The 22465-nt window shown below is 41.7% G+C and overlaps 1 protein-coding gene across 1 annotated transcript in view; it reads right to left on the reverse strand.

The window, feature by feature from the left end:
- Positions 1–647: 647 nt before the first annotated feature.
- The window catches only part of LOC127525811 (zinc finger protein 345-like), a 59042-nt gene continuing 37224 nt past the window's right edge, over positions 648–22465 (reverse strand). The window contains exon 3 of the mRNA XM_051927855.1: positions 648–3498. Within this exon, the coding sequence (XP_051783815.1) occupies positions 2958–3498 (541 nt within the window). The 3' untranslated portion in view covers positions 648–2957. The remainder of the gene's footprint in view (positions 3499–22465) is intronic.

Genomic DNA, 22465 nt, shown 5'->3' on the forward strand with positions numbered 1-22465 from the left:
ATTTCTTTCTGATGAAGTCCTTGGTTGGGGCTGGGCAGTATGTTTCAGTTTGTTGTCTTGCTCTTTTATGAACTGTCATCCAAGGAGCTTAGAGGAAATGTTTGGATTTGAGAAGATGTTTCTGTACACTTTGGAATTCATCCTGTTGCTCTCAACATCACTAACGCCCAGTTGCCTAACTCCAGTACCTGCTATGCATGTCCAAGCCATCGTGCAGACTCCTCCATGTTCCTCAGATGGACTAGTGTGCTAGGGTGTGCATCTGCAGACCCTCTCTTTCCCGTTCCTATCCCTCTGGTAAAGGTGAATCTTTACCTCATCTGTACCTAAAACTGCTCTAGAACCCTCCAGGCTCATCGTTTTACTTCTTTGGTGCTCATGAGAGGTTTGCATCTTGCAGGGCCATCTTTACAGCATTATAGACTGACCAGCAGGCAGAACAGTGCACTGGGGTCCCTATCTACACAACCACTCACAGGAATAAAAATGTAAATGATCAATAAAATTAAACATATTTATTGTATTGGTACTTCCAGCAAAATCAATGTTAAAATGTTAAAAAAAACCATGCGAGTTTACAATTAATAAGTGAAATAAACATGAAAACAAGAACATGACTAGAGAGAGACTTTAATAGAAACAAAAAATACAAATATAATAGAAAATAGAAGGTTTTACCAGAATCTCCATCTTTGATTCTAACACGGTAATTTAAAAAGAAATGCTTTTAATACAGTCATAATAGGTTTGAAATTTGGAGTTTTTTTTCCTTAGAACTTCAGATTCGCTTTGTTGCTGTGATGCATTTTAAATTTGCCACAGAGGTTTGGCTCGGCAGCCGCATGGTGCCAACTTCTGTAGTTCATAGAGGATGATGGGAACTGGCAGGACAGCTAGGCTCGTTGATCTCCGATGAAGCCATTTGCTGTTTTTATTTTTAATCGCTCCATTGAAAAGGTTCTTTTGGGGTTAGTTTCTCATGGCTGGGTGCTTACTATCAGGACCGCAGTGAATCTCACTCTTTAGCCATAACGTGATTTTTATGACGCTGCTATTGTTAAAATTCTTAAAACTTTCTGCCATGGCTCAGTGTAACACCAGGACCATTCTCATTAATGCCTCCTTTTTGCAGATTGTACGGGGTGATGGCCATTGGTACGAGTCTAGACAGATCTGGAAGACAAGTCCTGTTAGGTAATCCACACCCCGGCACAATTTTGGTGGATTTATTCCACATCTGACTAGTCATTTTGTCACTGAAATGTTCATTATCCAGGGTTTGTCCAACTGTTTTTGACTTCTCTCAGGGGTTAATCTCCCAACAATGGTTTGGTTTGCTTACCTTCAGGGCAAAGGATGAACCCCACTCTTAACTCTTGAAGTGTTTTTTCGGAGTGATTTTTGCACTGCTACTGTTCATAGGTTTGCTGCCAGGGCTCTGCATAGTAAGTTCTCCCATTGTCCCTAAAAACGCTTCCTTCTGTAATTCATATGGAGTGAAGGTAATTGGTAGGGCGTCTGAATGAGCATGGACTTAATTTTTTCAAGTCTCAAGTGATTTTTATTCTCCATCTGGCTCATCTCAGATCTCGTGGATTTAACTCGCTCCTTGCAAGCCATCCATGGCTCAGCTCTTGGTCTGCATGGAGCTGGAGGTCTGCATATTTTTCACTATATTTGTGGTCTTTCCAGTTGCTCTTCCTCTTCTGTTTGTCAGTTCTTTTGTATTCTTGATTTTGCTGTCTGTGCACATGGGGTGGTGCCTTCGTTTCCTCAGAATGTTTGGCAAGCTTAATAATTGATGTTGCTTTGGGTTTCTTTGCTTCATGTTGAAGTATGTGAAGGTCTGCATCTTCAGTTACTCCCAGATATTTGTAGGTCTCTTCTAGGTTGAGATTTCTGATAATACAGGGTGGGGCATAAAGATCTCCCATAAATTGAGGGAGAACTGTGAGGGCTGTAGTGGGGGTAGGGAGGTTATTCAGTAGGTTAAGCTCTACTGTTTTCAGTCCCCATCATGAGTTGGACCGGTGAACATCAGGGCTTTGTCGTTCAAGTGTATTATGAGAACAACCATTCTGTGATAGTGACGCAGAGAGAGTGTTCCGTACACGCTTGGCCTTTGGTCGAAATGCAACTGTACCAGATCGGAAAACAATTTTGCTATGGATTTCTAACCTTCGGGCAACTAGGTCCACACTGAAAAGCAAATCAGCTGGCAGACCAAGGACCATTAGAATGCAAGAAAATGTGGAAGCAGTAAGAGCATCCATTCAGCAATCGCCAAGGCGTTCTACTCGTAAGCATGCCATGGCTCTGGGGATATCAAGTTGGAGTTTGAGGAGGCCGATTTGAAACTGCATCTTTACCAATTGTTAAGTGAGAGAGATCATGCCCACCGTAGAGCCCTAAGTGTGGAAATTCTTGAACGGGTTCCTGCTGCAGCTGTTCTTCAGAGTATCGATGAGGCTCACTTCCATATCAGTGGAGCCACAAACAAGGAACAACAACCGCCATTTGTCAGATATGATTTTTAAAAACCATTAAAACAAAATTTTTTTTATGTACTTTTCAGAAATATATACAATTTTTTTTAGATAGCTTTGTTCATTTTTTATACCCCTTCAAAACGTAGGAGATCTTTAATATGCCCCACCCAGTATGTTCCTCATCCAATTTGATGTTTTTGCTGTTACTGATTTGCCTTGGCACACTTACCTAGCCCAAATGTTATTTGGTTATCTTGTGAGAATTTCCTTACCAAGTGAAGCTGTTCTGGTTACTGGGTCTGAATAGCTTCAAATCATCAACAAAACAGGAGCTGTGTGGCAGTCTAGGGGATTGGCCAATTTCGGGTGCTGTTATCAAATCTTTGACTGAGGTTACTGAGGAGAGTGCTTAGTGAATTTTAATGTTAGACAATCCCAGGACGACTCATTTCACCACTCCTGCTCTGCCTATTCTCCATTGTGAGTTCTTGTGTGCTTCTTGAGACTGCTACTCATGGAGAATTGTTTGCCACATTCAGAGCAGAAATATGGCTTTTCTCCAGTATGAATTCTAGTGTGGTTCTGAAGTGTTCCACTTCTAGCAAATGTTTTACCACATTCTGAACAGCAATATGGCTTCTCTCCAGTGTGAGTTCTTGTATGTATCCGGAGAGCTCCACTGTTAGTGAAATGTCTACCACATTCAGAACAACAATATGGCTTTTCTCCAGTGTGAATTCTTGTATGTATCCGGAGAGCTCCACTGTTAGTGAAATGTCTACCACATTCAGAACAAGAATATGGCTTCTCTCCAGTGTGAATTCTTGCATGTTTATAAAGACTGCCACTTGCAGAAAACTGTTTGCCACATTCAGAACAGCAGAACGGTTTCTCTCCAGTGTGACTTCTTCTGTGGATCTGGAGACCACTATATTGAGAAAAGAGTTTGCCACAGTCAGAGCAGGAATATGGCTTCTCTCCAGTGTGAGTTCTTATGTGTAACTGACGACTGCTAGTGGTGTAGAATCGTTTGCCACATATAGGACAGCGATATGGCTTCTCTCCAGTGTGAATTCTTGTGTGGACCTTAAGTTGGCTTTTGTAGGAGAATTGTTTCCCACATTCAGAACAGGAGTATAGATTCAGTCTTGTACAGTTCTGCTGATCATCTTTGCTCTGCTGTTGTTCAACCTTTACTGTGTCAGTTTTTATTTGTTTCACAGTAGGCACAGAATTATACTGCAAAGTGGCCAGTGTTAAAGTTCTTGATTCAGCTGTCAATGTCTTCACTTTTTTACTCTGCTGTGCTCTGCACTGTAGCGATGACAGAGGAAGTGACGATAGTCTGATGCAATCATTGTCCTGAGAACCTGCAGAAATGTGTCAAAGAGATTCGACAAGAAGTGATTATTTAGTTTAGAATGACAAAACAATCCAAAATTCTCATTTTATTAGTAACAGATTAAATCTTATTGCTTCTTATGTTACTTTGATCATCATAAATGGCAAGCAAAACTTCACTTGAAAAACACTAAAACGTTGGAGACACCACTGTCCTCATGACCTTTTTCAGTTAAATAGATAATTAATGTCAGATAGATAGATAGCCAAGCAAGATGAAAACCAACACTTGACATTAAAACCCTTACGGCCCTGACATCCTATTACTAGTACATAAATGTGCAGCCGTTTTTGTAAAGCACAGGTCCATTTACAGCCATTGGCACCAGACGTGCTACTGTTAGTCCAGACTGGAGAGACTGGCATACAGTCCGCGAAACACGGAAGTGAAAATGGACACTACCGCACTGTGCGCACCACATAGTAAGTAGCTCCAATTTCAATTGTATTTCCTCATGAAGACTGAAGTATTTGGCAGCTATTGTATAATAATGGTGATCATTTTTTTTTGTTTTTTCATTTTTGAGCTTCATAGACACGCCAAAGGTAGAATATCTCACAAAATAATTTTTCCCATAAAAACAGAAAATTCAGGGCCGAAAGGGTTAAGTCCTTTCAACTTAATAAATGCTTGTTCAAGTTATTTGTCAAAAGCAAAAGCAAGCAAAACAGCAAGGCTGCACATTAAGCCATTAAACTTGATACATTTTGCTTTATCTACGACAGCTTCTCACTACAAGAGACTGAATCAAGTGATACTTATATTGGGAAGTAATATGCAGACTAGTGATGAGCAAACCCTGTTGAATTCACTTCGGCTTGAGTCTGTTAAAATCATGAAAATGTTCAGGAACATCGCTGGACTTGTCGAAGTCCACTGAAGTCAATAAAGAAGGAGGAAAATGGACTTGTTTGAAGTGGATTATTGGATTATAAGAATACAATAGTCTTTTAAGGCCCCTGACAGCTAGGAAAACATTTGCCAACACACCACACTGATTATTGTGGCAAAACATGTGACCTGAACTGCGCCACCATGGCTCCCTCAGATAAATGAATAGAATTTAATGTCTGAACCAGGGCGGTGGAGTCGGAGTCCGAGTCAATTTTGGGTACCTGGAGTTGGGGTCAGAGTTGGCAAAAATGTTCCTAATAAATTTAAATTGTAATGAAAAAAAAATACAGCAAGTTCAAATGTCTCATTTCACAAACAATAGTCATAATTAAGTACTTCTCTGATGTAAGAATAAAGCCCAGTGCATAGTTGGGTTACTACTAGTGTGAAGTTCAGCTGAGCTACAGTGCATCCGGAAAGTATTCACAGCGCATCACTTTTTCCACATTTTGTTATGTTACAGACTTATTCCAAAATGGATTAAATTCATTTTTTTCCTCAGAACTCTATACACAACACCCCATAATGACAACGTGAAAAAAAGTTTACTTGAGGTTTTTGCAAATTTATTAAAAATAAAAAATTGAGAAAGCACATGTACATAAGTATTCACAGCCTTTCCCATGAAGCTCAAAATTGAACTCAGGAGCATCCTGTTTCCCCTGATCATCCTTGAGATGTTTCTGCAGCTTAATTGGAGTCCACCTGTGGAAAATTCAGTTGATTGGACATGATTTGGAAAGGCACACACCTGTCTATATAAGGTCCCACAGTTGACAGTTTATGTCAGAGCACAAACCAAGCATGAAGTCAAAGGAATTGTCTGTGGACCTCCGAGACAGGATTGTCTCGAGTCACAAATCTGGGGAAGGTTACAGAAAAATTTCTGCTGCTTTGAAGGTCCCAGTGAGCACAGTGGCCTCCATCATCCGTAAGTGGAAGAAGTTCGAAACCACCAGGACTCTCCCTAGAGCTGGCCGGCCATCTAAAGTGAGCGATCGGGGGAGAAGGGCCTTAGTCAAGGAGGTGACCAAGAACCCAATGGTCACTCTGTCAGAGCTCCAGAGGTCCTCTGTGGAAAGAGAAGAATCTTCCAGAAGGCCAACCATCTCTGCAGCAATCCACCAATCAGGCCTGTATGGTAGAGTGGCCAGATGGAAGCCACTCCTTAGTAACAGGCACATGGCAGCCCACCTGGAGTTTGCTAAAAGGCACCTGAAGGACACTCAGACCATGAGAAAGAAAATACTCTGGTCTGATGAGACAAAGATTGAACTCTTTGGTGTGAATGCCAGGTGTCACGTTTGGAGGAAACCAGGCACCGCTCATCACCAGGCCAATACCATTCCTACAGTGAAGCATGGTGGTGGCAGCATCATGCTGTGGGGATGTTTTTCAGCAGCAGGGACTGGGAGACTAGTCAGGATAAAGGGAACGATGACTGCAGCAATGTACAGAGACATCCTGGATGAAAACCTGTTCCAGAGCGCTCTTGACCTCAGACTGGGGCGATGGTTCATCTTTCAGCAGGACAACGACCCTAAGCACACAGCCAAGATATCAAAGGAGTGGCTTCAGGACAACTCTGTGAATGTCCTTGAGTGGCCCAGCCAGAGCCCAGACTTGAATCCGATTGAACATCTCTGGAGAGATCTTAAAATGGCTGTGCACCGACGCTTCCCATCCAACCTGATGGAGCTTGAGAGGTGCTGCAAAGAGGAATGGGCGAAACTGGCCAAGGATAGGTGTGCCAAGCTTGTGGCATCATATTCAACAAGACTTGAGGCTGTAATTGCTATCAAAGGTGCATCGACAAAGTATTGAGCAAAGGCTGTGAATACTTATGTACATGGGATTTCTCAGTATTTTTATTTGTAATAAATTTGCAAAAACCTCAAGTAAACTTTTTTTCACGTTGTTATTATGGGGTGTTGTGTGTAGAATTCTGAGGAAAAAAATGAATTTAATAATTTTGGAATAAGGCTGTAACATAACAAAATGTGGAAAAAGTGATGCGCTGTGAATACTTTCCGGTTGCACTGTATATATATATATATATATATATATAAACACACAGATATGAAAAAGTTTGGGAACCACTCTTAATTCTTTGGATTTTTGTTTATCATTGGCTGAGCTTTCAAAGTAGCAACTTCCTTTTAATATATGACATGCCTTGTTGAAACAGTAATATTTCAGCAGTGACATTATGTTTATTGGATTAACAGAAAATAGATAGATACTTTATTAATCCCAAGGGGAAATTCACATACTATATGCAATATGCATCATAACAAAATTAGACAGGTGCATAAATTTGGGCACCCCAACAGAGATATTACATCAATACTTAGTTGAGCCTCCTCTTGCAAATATAACAGCCTCTATACGCCTCCTATAGCCTTTGATGAGAGTCTGGATGGAGGTATTGTTGACCATTCTTCCACACAAAATCTCTCCAGTTCTGTTAAATTTGATGGCTGCCACACATGGACAGCCTCCTTCAAATCATCCATCCATCCATTTTCCAACCCGCTGAATCCGAACACAGGGTCACGGGGGGTCTGCTGGAGCCAATCCCAGCCAACACAGGGCACAAGGCAGGGAACCAGTCCGGGGCAGGGTGCCAACCCACCGCAGGACACACACAAACACACCCACACACCAAGCACACACTAGGGCCAATTTAGAATCGCCAATCCACCTAACCTGCATGTCTTTGGACTGTGGGACGAAACCGGAGCGCCCGGAGGAAACCCACGCAGACACGGGGAGAACATGCAAACTCCACGCAGGGAGGACCTGGGAAGTGAACCCGGGTCCCCAGATCTCCCAACTGCGAGGCAGCAGCGCTACCGACTGCGCCACCGTGCCGCCCCCTTCAAATCATCCCATAGATTTTCGATGATACTCAAGTCAGGGGACTGTGACGGCCATTCCAGAACATTGTACTTCTCCCTCTGCATGAATGCCTTTGTAGATTTCGAACTGTGTTTTGGGTCATTGTCTTGTTGGAATATCCAACCCCTGTGTAATTACAACTTTGTGACTGATGCTTGAACATTGTCCTGAAGAATTTGTTGATATTGGGTTGAATTCATCTGACCCTCGACTTTAACAAGGGCCCCAGTCCCTGAACTAGCCACACAGCCCCACAGCATGATGGAACCTCCACCAAATTTGACAGTAGGTAGCAGGTGTTTTTCTTGGAATGCGGTGTTCTTCTTCCACCATGCAAAGTGCTTTTTGTTATGACCAAATAATTCAATTTTTGTCTCATCAGTCCAAAGCACTTTGTTCCAAAATGAATCTGGCTTGTCTAAATGAGCATTTGCATACAACAAGCGACTCTTTGTGGCTTAAGTGCAGAAAGGGCTTCTTTCTCATCACCCTGCCATACAGATGTTCTTTGTGCAAATTGCGCTGAATTGTAGAACGATGTACAGATACACTATCTGCAGCAAGATGTTCTTGCAGGTCTTTGGAGGTGATCTGTGGGTTGTCTGTAACCATTCTCACAATCCTGCGCATATGCCGCTCCTTTATTTTTCTTGGCCTGCCAGACCTGCTGGATTTAACAGCAACTGTGCCTGTGGCCTTCCATTTCCTGATTCCATTCCTAACAGTTGAAACTGACAGTTTAAACCTCTGAGATAGCTTTTTGTAGCCTTCCTCTAAACCATGACACTGAACAATCTTTGTTTTCAGATCTTTTGAGAGTTGCTTTGAGGATCCCATGCTGTCACTCTTCAGAGGAGAGTCAAAGGGAAGCACAACTTGCAATTGACCACCTTAAATACCTTTATATCTCATGATTGGACACACCTGTCTATGAAGTTCAAGGCTTAATGAGCTAATCCAACTAATTTGGTGTTTCAAGTAATCAGAATTGAGCAGTTACATGCATTCAAATCAGAAAAATGACAAGGGGACCCAAATGTTTGCACAGCCAGTTTTTCACATTTGATTTAATTTCATACAACTATATACTGCGTCACTAAATATCTTTGTTCAGAAAACACCCCAGGACTCAGATGTTCCTAGGAAATGAAAGACATACCAGTGTTATCTTTTTTTTTAAATTAAGTTATTATGCAGGCTGAGAGGGGTTCCCAAACTTTTTCATTTGACAGTATATATATATATATATATATATATATATATATATATATATATATTTTGGTTTCATTGATATGTTGTGTTTGATTCATTTCCTCTTCTTCATACTATATTAATATTTATTACACAGTGGTTATAATTCCTTTCCTTCACCTCAATGCAGTCGCTCTCATACTAATGCGAGGAGGCTGAAATACAAATAAAAAACACAAAGGCTTTGCTTGGATGTCTGAACAGAAAGTTTAACTACTGATGGTCAGCCTCATCATAGAAAACACTGACATTCTCAACTGTTGTTGAGGGAAAATAAAAATCTAATGCCTCTCTAGTTATTTTTCAGTTTCTACTTTGTTAGTTTTATATGTTGTGGCAGACCCCACTGGGACACCTGGAGAAGGGAAGGACCGGAAGAGGGGCAATATCGTTCCTGAGGCACAAGAGGGCAGCACCCCTGGATAGCATCTGGGCCACGGATACAGAGCTGGGAAGCTCAACCCTGTGTGTTGCATAAAAGAAAATAAATAGAATGTGTTTTGCATCTGGCTGTGTCCAGGAATCTTTCACAATGTGCAATAAAACATTTTTATCCATCACTAAAGGAGTTCAACTAGTGACTCCTTTTCTTTGTCAACATAGTAGTAGGGTGTTGTACCGTGTTAACCATTATGAATGTAATGAGAAGTCAAGCAAAATGAAACCTGAAGAAGGGGCCTGAGCTGCCTCAAAAGCATGAATATTGTAATCTGTTCAGTTAGCCAATAAAAGGGGTTATTTTGCCAAAGAAGGAGAAGATGATGGGGAGACGTGTCCGGAGGCAGGAGGAGAGGAGGAAAGTAAAGAGAGTGGAACTGAGGGTAGGAACTTTGAATGTTGGCTGTATGACTGGTAAGGGGAGACAGTTATCAGATATGATGGAGAGAAGGAAGGCTGATATATTGTGCGTGCAACAGACTAAATGAAATGGGAGTAAGGCCAGGTGGATCAGAGGTGGATTCAAATTGTTCTATCATGGTGTGGATGGGAGTAGAAATGGCATAGGGGTTATTCTGAAGGAACAGTATGTCAAGAGTGTTTTGGAAGTGAAAAGAGTGTCAGACAGAGTAATGATTATGAAGCTGGAAATTGGGGGTGTGATGATGAATGTTGTTAGTGCATATGCCCCGCAAGTTGGGTGTGCAATGGATGAGAATAAAGATTTCTGGAGTGAGTTGGATGAAGTGATGAACAGTGTACCCAAGGGACAGAAAGTGGTGATTGGAGCAGATTTCAATGGGCATGTTGGTGAAGGGAACAGTGGAGACGAGTGTCAAGGAGAGGAATGAATAAGGTCAGAGAATAGTGGATTTTGCCAAAAGGATGGACATGGCTGTGGTGAATGCGTATTTTAAGAAGAGGGAGGAACATAGGGTTACGTACAAGAGTGGAGGAAGATGCACACAGGTAGGTTATAGCCTATGCAGAACAGTTGATCTGAAGGAGATTGAAGACTGCAAAGTGATGGCAGGGGAAAGTGTGGTTAGGCAGCATAGGGTGGTGGTCTGTAGGATGATGTTGGAGATCAAGAAGAGGAAGAGAGTGGGGGCAGAGCCAAGGATCAAATGGTGGAAGTTGAAAAAGGAAGACTGCAAAGTTGAGTTTAGGGAGAAGGTGAGACAGGCACTGAGTGGTAGTGAAGAGTTACTACAGCAGATGTAGTAAGGGTGACAGCAAGAAAGGTGCTTGGCGTGACATCTGGACAGAGGAAGGAGGAAAAGGAAACCTGGTGGTGGAATTGGGAAGTACAGGAGAGTATACAGAGGAAGAGGATGGCAAAGAAGAAGTGGGATTGTCCGAGAGATGCAGAAAGTAGACAAGAGTACAAGGAGATAAGGCGCAAGGTGAAGAGAGAGGTTAGGGTAATAAAGGATAAAGATGGAAACATAATCATAAGCGAGGTGAGTGTTGAGCAGATGGAAAGAGTACTTTGAGAGGCTGATGAATGAAGAGAATGAGAGAGAGAAGAGGTTGGATCCAGATGACATACCTGTAGAAGCATGGAGGTGTTTAGGAGAGATGGCAGTGGAGTTTTTAACCAGATTGTTTAATGGAATCTTGTAAAGAGAGAGGATGCCTGAGGAGGGGAGAAGAAGTGCACTGGTGCCGATATTTAAGAATAAGGGGGATCTGCAGGACTGCAGTAACTACAGGGGAATAAAATTGATGAGCCACAGCATGAAGTTATGGGAAAGAGTAGTGGAAGCTAAGTTAAGAAGTGAGGTGATGATTAGTGAGCTGCAGTATGGTTTCATGCTAAGAAAGAGCACCACAGATGCAATGTTTGCTCTGAGGGTGTTGATGGAGAAGTTTAGAGAAGGCCAGAAGGAGTTGCATTACGTCTTTGTGGACTTGGAGAAAGCATATGACAGGGTGCCTCAAGAGGAGCTGTGGTATTGTATGAGGAAGTCGGGAGTGGCAGAGAAGTATGTAAGAGTTGTACAGGATATGTACGAGGGAAGTGTGACTCTGGTGAGGAGAGATGAATACATTCAATGTGGAGCTGGGATTACATCAGGGATCGGCTCTGAGCCCTTCCTTATTTGCAATGGTGATGGACAGGTTGACAGACGAGATTAGACAGGAGTCCCCATGGACTATGATGTTTGCTGATGACATTGTGATCTGTAGCGATAGTAGGTAGCAGGTTGAGGAGACCCTGGAGAGATGGAGATATGCTCTAGAGAGGAGAGGAATGAAGGTCAGTAGGATCAAGACAGAATACATGTGTAAATAAGAGGGAGATCAGTGGAATGGTGAGGATGCAGGGAGTCGAGTTGGGGAAAGTGGATGAGTTTAAATACTTGGCATCAACAGTACAGAGTAATGGGGATTGTGGAAGAGAGGTGAAGAAGAGAGTGTAGGCAGGGTGGAAAGGGTGGAGAAGAGTGTCAGGAGTGATTTGTGACAAATGGGTATTAGTGAGAGTGAAAGAGAAGGTCTACTGGATGGTAGTGAGACCAGCTATGTTATATGGGTTAGAGACGATGGCACTAACCAGAAAGTAGGAGACAGAGCTGGAGGTGGCAGAGTTAAAGATTATAAGATTTGCATTGGGTGTGACGAGGATGGACAGGATTAGAAATAAGGACATTAGAGGGTCAGCTCAAGTTGGATGGTTGGGAGACAAAGTCAGAGAGGCGAGATTGTGTTGGTTTGGACATGTGCAGAGGAGAGATGCTGGGTATATTGGGAGAAGGATGTTAAGGATAGAGCTGCCAGGGAAGAGGAAAAGAGGAAGGCCTAAGAGAAGGTTTATGGATGTGGAGAGACAGGACATGCAGATGATGGGTGTAACAGAGCAAGATGCAGAGGACAGAAAGATATGGAAGAAGATGATCCGCTGTGGCAACCCCTAACTAGAGCAGCCGAACGAAGAAAATTTTGTCAACAGAAATACAAACGAGACTAAGAAATCTGTGAATGATTAAATCCATGTTGTGACTTCTGACAGTTAGCTAAGGAAGTGACCGAAGTGTCTAGTACTCCACTTGGGGGATTTGGGAGGGTGAGATGTTCTTGCACATGACATACTTTCCTCAGCTGTCCCCATTGTGTACTTCAATACAACACGACTTATTTTTGTATAGCACTCTTCAGACTGAGCGCAGGCACAGAACTCCGTAAACAATTCTCAATTAAAATACAAGTGCAGATTCTACGAATTACTAAATACAGAACAGGTACACATATAAATATAGACTTGTTAAAATTCGCAGACAATAAGGTAGAAACTGATTTAAAAAGCTGTAAATGGAAACCAATAACATCTGTCCAGTAATTAACTGATGAACTACTAATGAAAATTGCTATACTTCAGAACACACAGCATTTTACTCAATCAAGGTAAGCACTTTAGGAAAATACAAAATCTATAAATCAAGCTGGTACTGTATAAAAATGATTTGTTTAATTTAAAAATTGCTATTATGTTATTAACCATTTTAAAATGAATTAAACAATCTGTACTTTTTCACGACGGAAATTTGACATTCTGGTCTATTAATTCTAAGTTCAGTGGGAAAGCAGCAGAGCCCCCATGTTGCGTATCCCATCAGCCCCAAACCCAACACTGTGTTTGACTTCGACACCTACCTTCTCCTGAAGGACATGAACCCAATTCTCTCTCAGTTCCCTTCATGTAAGACTCCAAACATTCTGACTTCACTTGGATGGACTGATGACTGCTCGGAGTGAAGCCTGAACCAGTCGCCTCTGGACACACATACTGGGAGACGCACTCCTGTTTAAGGTCTTCTTCTTTTACACTGCTTACAATTTCATTTTTCTGCAGGTCAATGCTACGAGATGTTGCCCCAGAGATTTCTGTAATGTCAGTTACCTCAGCTTCACAATCCTCCTCCTTAATGCTGCGTAACTCTTGAGGAAGGGTTACAGACTCCCATTCACAGTCCTCTTTCTTAACGTCCACACGTCTTTTCTCCAAGGAATTCCTGAAGTGAAGGCCCACATGTTGTGTGTGATTTTCCGTTTTCTCTTCATTGCTCTCCTCTTTTGTGTCTACCTCTTCACTTTTATATCCAACCCTAAGGGGCTCGTGTTTAACTGGACACATCTCCTCCATGATGTATATCAACTACCGGAAGCAGAAGTTTCCTTTTTCTTCCTCTGCAGACCGAACAAAGTAGAGTATTATAGTTTAGAACTGCATAAGAAAGCAATGAACACATTTGAGTTAACCCTCTCGGGTGTCGAACTCCGGTCCTGGAGGGCCGCACTGGCTGCAGGTTTTCATTCTAACCCTTTCCTTAATTACTGTTCTGCTTTAGCTGCTAATTAACTTCTTTTGCAATAGTTTTAATGAAGTTGACTCTGACTCCTTACTTGTCTCTTTTTCCTTAATTAGCAGCCAAACAATAATGAGACACAAAACAAGCCGCCACATGACCAGCTCACCTGTGCCCATCACACAATATCTGAAAATAAAGAAAGGTGATGGTCTTGGTAAGGTTGATCTCTCAGGTCACTCAAACTTTTTGTCGGTGTTCTTAGAAAAAAACAAAAAATTAACAGTTTTGGAAATGTCTGCAGTGAGAGAATGAGAGCAGCATCAAGCCATGGAATTAAATAATGGGTTTAATTAACAGAAAGAATTAGCTTATCATTAAGAGATTGGAGTGAAATTTAGCTGGTCATCTGTTGGCTCATTTCATGTCTCATTTCTGTCTGGCTGCCATTTAATGAAGAAAAGCTGCATGGAATCCTAAAAAACAGGGCTATTAAAATGAAGGGAAAAAGAATTTAATTAGCAGTGAAAACTGGTCACTGATTAGGAAAAGGGTTAGAAGGAAAACCTGCAGCCACTGCGGCCCACCAGGCCCGGAGTTTGACACCACTTCCTGCCAGGACTTTCTCTACTGTATTTATGTGCTGCTCTTAATAATACAGAACCCTAAACTAAATTGGCTCTCCAATTATGGCCCCAGAATTGTGCTATTGGTTCAAACTGACACGTACTTCTCACCGAGTTAACCCTAAGGCCCAAAAAAAAAAAAACACTTTTGCATTGCTCCACAAACAGTCTTTTTGTGGCTAGCAGTAAATCCACCAAAAGCCCCAAATCTTTTTCATCATATGAAATTAGAGCTTACAATGTAATTATTTAGTTTTGAAATTTCTGCTCCATTATGCAAATCATAACACTTCACTGTATGTCATACATCAGCCCAAATCTCAGTCCTGTCCAGAATGCAGCTGGCTTCAGCGTGTCTGTGACCCCCACTTAAGAGAAAATTACCTGAACTTTTAACTAACTTGCTATTAACGGTACATCTTCATTCAAATCATTTAAAAAGGAAAATAAGGGCTATGCAAATGTCCTCAAGACAACCATACTGTTCATCTCAATCAATTTAAAAAAGAAAAAGTTACAGTGCCATAAAGTGTTGGTTTCTGCGCTAAAGCCAAATCTGTACCTATCTGCCCACTGCGCTTATTTATGTCTGCATTTCAGTGCCGTTTCCAGGCACAAGGTGCCCTCTAGTGGTCATGGCGCAAAACTGTAGCCCTCAGTAATGATTACTATCTTCATTTAGTTTAGGAAAATTTGTCCGGACCGGAGCACAACGAAATGTTTTAAGTTGTGAGCCTCAGCTGCTCCTGCACTGTCGGCACTATGCACAGCACAATCTGTCTGTTGTTTTATACACCAGTGCAGGCATCTCGTGCGAAGTGCGGACGGCCTGCTTGCTTACCAGTGCGCGTGACCGTGAGACAGGCGGAGCCGCTTCAACTTCGGCAGTTAGCCGCTGCCAGGACACACCCCCTGGAATTCCCACGTGATGCACAGCCTGCCAGACGGACGAATAGCTGGGCCTCCTGTTCAATCTGTGTCGCAGGGTGAGTGACGGCCGACATGCAGTACGCGACTTGAGTTCAGGCAGCCATCGCCGTCGCCCGTTTGGGGGAGCCTGGGGAGAGGGGGTCTTGGAGGCAGGAGCACTGGCACTGTAGCCACCAGGGATTTTTAAACAATACATGCACTGCAGGAGGGACACATAAGACCGTCTCAATGGTCTTGGAATGATGAGCGCTAACAGAGACGTGTCTAGGAGTACATCTTATGATAAGGTTATAAATAGATTTTGCTGCAATAAAGTTAAGGGGTGTCCGATTTAAAAAGACTTATTTGCAATGTTAAGTTCCCTTCGTTTAACAGCGATGTGTTTCTAACTTTATTTACTGTACTTCCTTTTCTATATAAAGTTTGTAGAGTCTGTTAAATAAGTTATTTTTTATTTTTCTGTATACGTTTTCTGTATGTTTTGGTACATACGCCGTTTACATGCAAAAGAGTTCTATTGGTCTATTATTATTTTACTATTCTATTTACATTTATTTTTATTAAATAAGTGAAAACCCGTGTTAGTAGCATAGTGTGTGTGTATGTCTTTATATGGCGAGTGAAAAGGGGGGGCAGACTTTCTTGCCTGTGGCACCAAATAGGTCAGAATCGACCTTGCTGCATCTTGTACTTGGCCTACTTAACAGCAATGACAGGACATTTGAAAGTCACTTAATAAATTGAGTTAAATAACATTGTACGGTCAGATCACTTTCAAACTCGTAAAACTTCCAGCTAAACGGAGTGCGGCACAACCTCCTCGTCCATTTAAGCCATGTGTATTGTTTACTTATAGCCAGCATCTCTAGCGGAGAAGGGGAGTCGTGAATCTGCAAACTAGTCATAAATACGTCTGTAAAATGGTTAGGGCACGCGCACACACGGATTTGAATACTAAACTGAGAAGCCAAACTCGCCCTGAGCAGCGGGCTGAAGACAGAAAGGAGCGCCGCACGTGGCTTAAGCAGAGCCCGCACGATAAGCTCGAGACTCGGAGGTGCCTCATCGTGCATTTCGGTAATTCACGTTTTTCAGTTTTTTTTTATGTACAGTCCACTCAAACGCTACTTCTGCGGTGTCTTGTGTTCACAATCTTGTCTCGCTTTAATATATAGTTTTAAGTACGTACCTTTTCACGGACTTACTAAAGCACCGTCATCTGCCACAACGTACTCCGTTTCCCCGCCTCCCTGCCCGAGTCGCACTGCGCGTGCGCATCATTTTCACGCAAGCGTACATTTTACGACCCTCTGTACTGTGGATGTACCTTACATGATTGCTCGTATTAATTCAAGATGGCATTCCGGTCAAAAATAGACACACAGGGTCAACACCATAGACATATATACAGTAGATAGACGCCGCATTCACTGTGTTGCTCAGTCGACACGATACGTCAGCGTGTCCGCCATATTGCGAGTGGCAAAAGTGCCATTTAAACTAATATAGGTAGACGTGGAAACAGGGTTTTGTGATGAAAAAACAATAACGTTTAAAACAGTATCGCTTACATACAACATATTTTGGCGAATCGTTTAAATATAATTATATCAATTTATACACTAATAATGACACTTATTAAATAATAATAAATTATTATTATTAAATAATTCCTCCCATATAAGTAACATTTTTTTGACTGCCTTCTTCCATCTCCGAAACATTTCTATACTTTGTCCTGTTCTTATGCAACACATTTCTGAAGTACTGATTAATGCCCTAGTCACCTCACGTATAGATTACTGTAACGCTATTCTATCTGGCATCCCACAAAAACTTATCCATCGCTTACAACTTCTTCAAAATTCTGCTGCCAGGATAATAACTGGCTGTTCTAAATCCACTGAACATATTACACCTATTCCCTCTCAACTTCACTGGCTCCCTGTTAACTACAGAGTACAATCCACAATACTGCTCTTAACATTTAAAGCTCTCCACAACCTCACTGATCTCCTACAGACTTAGACTCCTCTCACTCACTCAGATCCTCATCTGCAGCTCGACTTTCTGTACCGCACATCAAACTCAGTTCTCTGGGAGCTCGAGCGTCTCTCATTGTGCTCCTCAACTCGGGAATTCTCTTCCCTCTCATATACGTCAGCTCGATTCAATAACACATTTTAAAACTATACCCTCAAAACTTATCTTTTCAAACTGGCATACCAATTGTGAATTTTGCACTCTTACTGCCAGTTATCTTTGTTTGTCTTGTTTGGAGGCTCACTTGAGCACATAAATGCATAGTTTTACTAGCTTAGCCTGGCGTAGCTAAAGTTAAGATTATAAAACGGGATTTTCTAATGGCCAAATATAACCAAAACAATTGTTCAGCTTTACCTATGAAATGTAATCCCTGTGATCTGGTTTGGAGCGTACAGCGGTTTGTACAAGCCCAATCAGCACATGCGTGAGGCATCTTTATCCATTACTTCACTCCATAGCAGTGCCACTCGCAATATGGCGGCGACGTTGACATAAGATGCTGCTGGTCATGAGGCATCTAGTAATTCTATGTCTATGTCCTGAGCAGCCTACCCCGAAGTGCAGCCTGAAGTAGGTCAACGAGCACCTGGAGCACTTCCAAGTGGACTATAAGAGGAGCCTGCAGCCACTACTCTAGGCGCCTGAGTCGGGAGGAGGAGGACGACGACGACGACGACGACGACGACGACGACAAAGCTGCCTGGGAGGAGTGGAGCAAGAAACTTTAGTTGTGCTTTCTGTTTTGCTTTTGCATGCTTGTGGGACTGTGTTGTGACTGTAAGAAACGGGGAAGGCATTTCCCATGTGGTGAAGAAGAAAAATAAAATCTTTTCTTTGTTTTGTACACGTGCCTCCGTTGTCATTCTGTGTCGGGTCAGGTGCCTATATAGCGCCTTATCACAATGCATACAGATTTACTGCATGTCACATTGCGTTAAAGTTTTGAATATATCTGCAAATGACACTGCACAGTGGTTAATAATAATGGCAGCTCACACCATCAAAAAAACACTGTCAGGGTTAAGTTTGTGGGCTCCCCTGGGGCTCATACAGTATGAGGTTTTTGTCATTGCTCTCCTCTCCTCCCACATCAGAAAGACATGGGGGTCAGGCTGTCACACTAAACTGGTCCCAAATGAGTCCAAGTGTGCGACTGGGAAGTGCAATGAACTGAATTCCCATCCTGGTTTTAAATGAGACAGACTCCTGCTCAGTGTGAGAGTAGCAAATTTAATAAATGGACAGAGATTTTGAATTGTGTGCAGTGCTTAGGAATTGTAAATGTAAGGCGGTAATGTAAGAGAAAATTAATTAGAAAATAAAGAAAATGTTCCTAAAATGTGTTACAAATAAAAACAAAAAACCTTATGGGATAGAGCAGGGGTCGCCAACTCCAGTCCAGGAGGACCACCGTGGCTGCAGGTTTTCATTCTAACCCTTTTCTTAATTAGTGACCAGTTTGTGCTGCTAATTAACTTCTTTTGAAGTGATTGTATGTGACTTGCTCTTGAAGACTCAGACCCCTTATTTGTTTTTTTTCCCCTTAATTAGCAGCCAAACAATACTAAGCAACAAAATGAGCCAAAACAACTGGTGTCCATCATACGATATCTGAAAGTAAAGAAAGATGAAAGTCTCAGGAATGTCAATCTGTTCAGGTCCACAAAACATTTTAATGGGGCTCTTAGAAAAGGAAAACCAACAATTTCGGAAAATGTCTGCTAATGCACCTTGAGAGCAGCAACAAGCCATGGAATTAAAGAATGGGTTTAATTAACAACAAGAATCGGCACCTCATTAAGCAGCTGGTTGGAGTAAAATTGATGTGAATTTGAGGCCCTGACTTAGTTGGTCTTCTGTCGGCTCACTCCCTTCACATTTCATTTCTGTTTGGGTGCCATTTAAGGAAGGAAATGAAGCAATTCAGAGGAACGATGAAGAAATTCAGAATAAGAAATCTTTATAAAGCAATTCAATTAAAACTGAAAGTTAATTAGCAGCACAAACAGGGCACTCATTAAAAAAAGGGTTAAAATGAAAACCTGCAGCCGCGGTGGTCCTCCAGGACTGGAGTTGGCAGATAAAGAGTGGTGGGTTTATATACCCCTAATTTACCTTCTTCACAATGGCTGGTATAAAACCCCATAAGTCAGCTATCTATGGTAATTCTTCTTTTGTGAATTTCCCCTTGGGATTAATAAACTATCTATCTATCTATCTATCTATCTATCTATCTATCTATCTATCTATCTATCTATCTATCTATCTATCTATCTATCTATCTATCTATCTATCTAAGTGGCACCCACTCGCTGCATCTGAAGTATATTTGTCTCCATTTCAGTTTCATTGCTGCCCTTATCTGGCATGAATGTACTTGAAAAAGCATTATAAGCACACAACATCAATAACTAGACAAGGATTTCCAAATATATACTACATCCAAATCATTTCACGAAAGGTTTTATTGACACGTCGTGAAAAAGAAAAGAGAATGAAAAGCCTTTAAAAAAGTAAAAAGTCTGTCCAGGTGCACCACTTCAGACTAAAAGTTGACAATTTTAAAATGCTAGCATCGAATGAGGTCCAGGACTGACAGAGGAGTACAGCTTTTAGCTCTTCTCACATCTGTAGCTCTCTGGCTTCAAAACCTGTCCCGATCCCTGTGGTACGCATGTGTCCTCCTTTTCTTTCTCCTGGCTTACTCGATGTTTAGACTGTGGTGTAGGTCAATTCTGCTTTGTTTCTGAAATTTGCTAATACTGGAGAACAGTTTGTCACACAGAAGAACAGTATGGCATTTTTTGAATGGATCTGGAATGAGTTTCCTAATCTTGATGAATCTGGGAGATAATGAAGCAATTCTACAGCGCACATACGTAACCTGTGTGAAAGAAAATTTAACTGCTTGCAAACTACTAAGAGTTTAAAGCTGTTTTTGCTCTAACAGCAGGTTATTCATACAGGCGTCTGTCATAAGACAGGGAGCAGTAAACTGACCCAGGACAACGTCTTTATTTAGAATGTGTCCATGAGACACAGGAAAGATGATTTGTCCTTCTTTAGAGCCCCTTTTTACGATGTACACAAAATAGAAATGGTTAGCCGATGCAAGAAATGTAAGATGAAAAGTTTAGATAAACATACAGGGTCAGGGGGAGGGAGGAAAATTATTAAAAGTCGAGTGAAACAGAGGAACTTTGCTCTTCTGCCTTGTGTAATCTATACATATAAAGGAGAGTTGGGGTCCGTGTGGCTGTGTTTGTGGAGGGATGGAGAGTTAAGGCAGGTGGGGGAGTCACGTGATCATCTCCCCTCCCATTCACCTGATTTCATTCACTTCATTTCGCTCCGAGCTGAGCTCCGCAGCTGACGCGGTTAGTTCTTTCTCCTTTACTGATTTACTGTTTAGGAGACCCGATACTTACTGATTAGTATTTGTTCCTTTAGTGTTTCTTAGTGTTTAGTAAACGCGATGTGCCGGTGTTGCGGTTTAGCGTTACTTTCTACTTCGTTTTTGTACTTTAGTGTTTAATAATAAATAATAATAATTCATTTCATTTATATAGCGCTTTTCTCAGTACTCAAAGTGCTAACATAGTGAGTGATACTTAGCCGATAGCGGTGTAGAAGCAGCACAGCACAACGCAGCCGGTAGGACAGGCGGGTGTGGTAGCGTAGGTGAGCGGTGATAGCAAGCAGCAGAAAGCACAGCAGGAGGAGGAGGAAGCAGGATTTGGATGTTCCAATACACAGCCATAAACAGTAAACGCTTGGTAATTTCAGGTGTGATCGCCCTGAAGCCGTAAGCCAGGTTAGTATAAACATCAGATCAGTTCCAGGTCGTACAGTACTGTAAGATGAAACGGGAGCAGATCAGCATGGCGAATACCGTCACGGAGACAGATCATCCCGAGGTGCTAGATCGCCAGGTACAAAGAAATGTTCGTAGGTCTCGTCCCGTGATCCACAGACTCAGCTGTTCCCAGTAAAGTGGAATCCATAAAATATGTAAATATTAAGATAAATCCAAGCAATTCGAGTCAGCTGTATCCACGAACTATACGTACAATAAACGAAATAAAACAAGCGTATAAGTGCAGAATTAAGGCGAATTTTGCGAAACGTGTTGTTAACAGGGAGGAGCGGCAACAACAAGCGTGCGCCAGCGTCCCCTCACCTGCTACAATAAAGCAGTTATAATAAAGAAGTTTAGTAGACTTTTACTTTATCTCATTTAGTGTTCTTCCCGGCGGTGTTGCCGTTTTTTAGTGTTAGTGTCTACTTAGTGTTTGTGTTTAGTGTTATGGAAGGAGTGATCTTACCACTGTCAGATTTTGCAATGAATGAGTTGGTAAATAATGATTATTTATCAACGGATCACATGAGCAAATTCAACGAAATTTTAGCTGCGCATACAATTTTCCAACCTCAAAAGGTTTTGCTAATGTGGACTCCTGACATACCTATAATGCCCATTCCACAAAATGCAAAACATATTCAAATATTACCTTCTGCAGCTACTGAACGAGTGACTCACTGGGTGTGTACCTATTATGATGGTGCTGTAATTCATGTCTATGACAGTTTAAACGCTGATAAAAAATTCAACCTCACCGAAGAGCAGCTTCGTTCACTTCATGCTTTGTTTCCTTACAAACCTCCCATAGTTTATGAAGACGCACAGCAACAATTAAATCATACAGATTCTGGTGTATTCTCAATTGCATTTGCTGTGAGTATTTCTTTAGGTATTGACCCAAGTGATATACAGTATATAAAAAATGTAAATGTTCGTTTGTTCAAAACCTTAAATCTCCGAAAGTTCTTCACCGATTGCTTTGAAATTTTGACGCAACGTTGCATTCGAATACGCGCGTGTTTTTATATACATATTATATAGATGTCACAACTGTGACAGGTACAAACATGCTTTTTTTGAAACCACAGCGCCATCTGTTGGACGTTAAAGCAACACACGCTATACTAAATATTTTACGATTCTGTTTCAATGTTTCGATCAAATACATTTGTAAGTACGTGAATAAAGGCAGCGACATGGCAGTTTTTGGCGTGCAACCAGAAAAGAAGTGATAGGAATAGGGTCATACATATCGATGAAATCGCACAGTATTAGGCTGGAAGATACATAAGCAGCAATGAAGCTGTATGGCGAAG

This window comes from Erpetoichthys calabaricus, chromosome 1, assembly GCF_900747795.2.
Source record: "Erpetoichthys calabaricus chromosome 1, fErpCal1.3, whole genome shotgun sequence".
NCBI classification, from domain to species: Eukaryota; Metazoa; Chordata; class Cladistia; order Polypteriformes; family Polypteridae; genus Erpetoichthys; species Erpetoichthys calabaricus.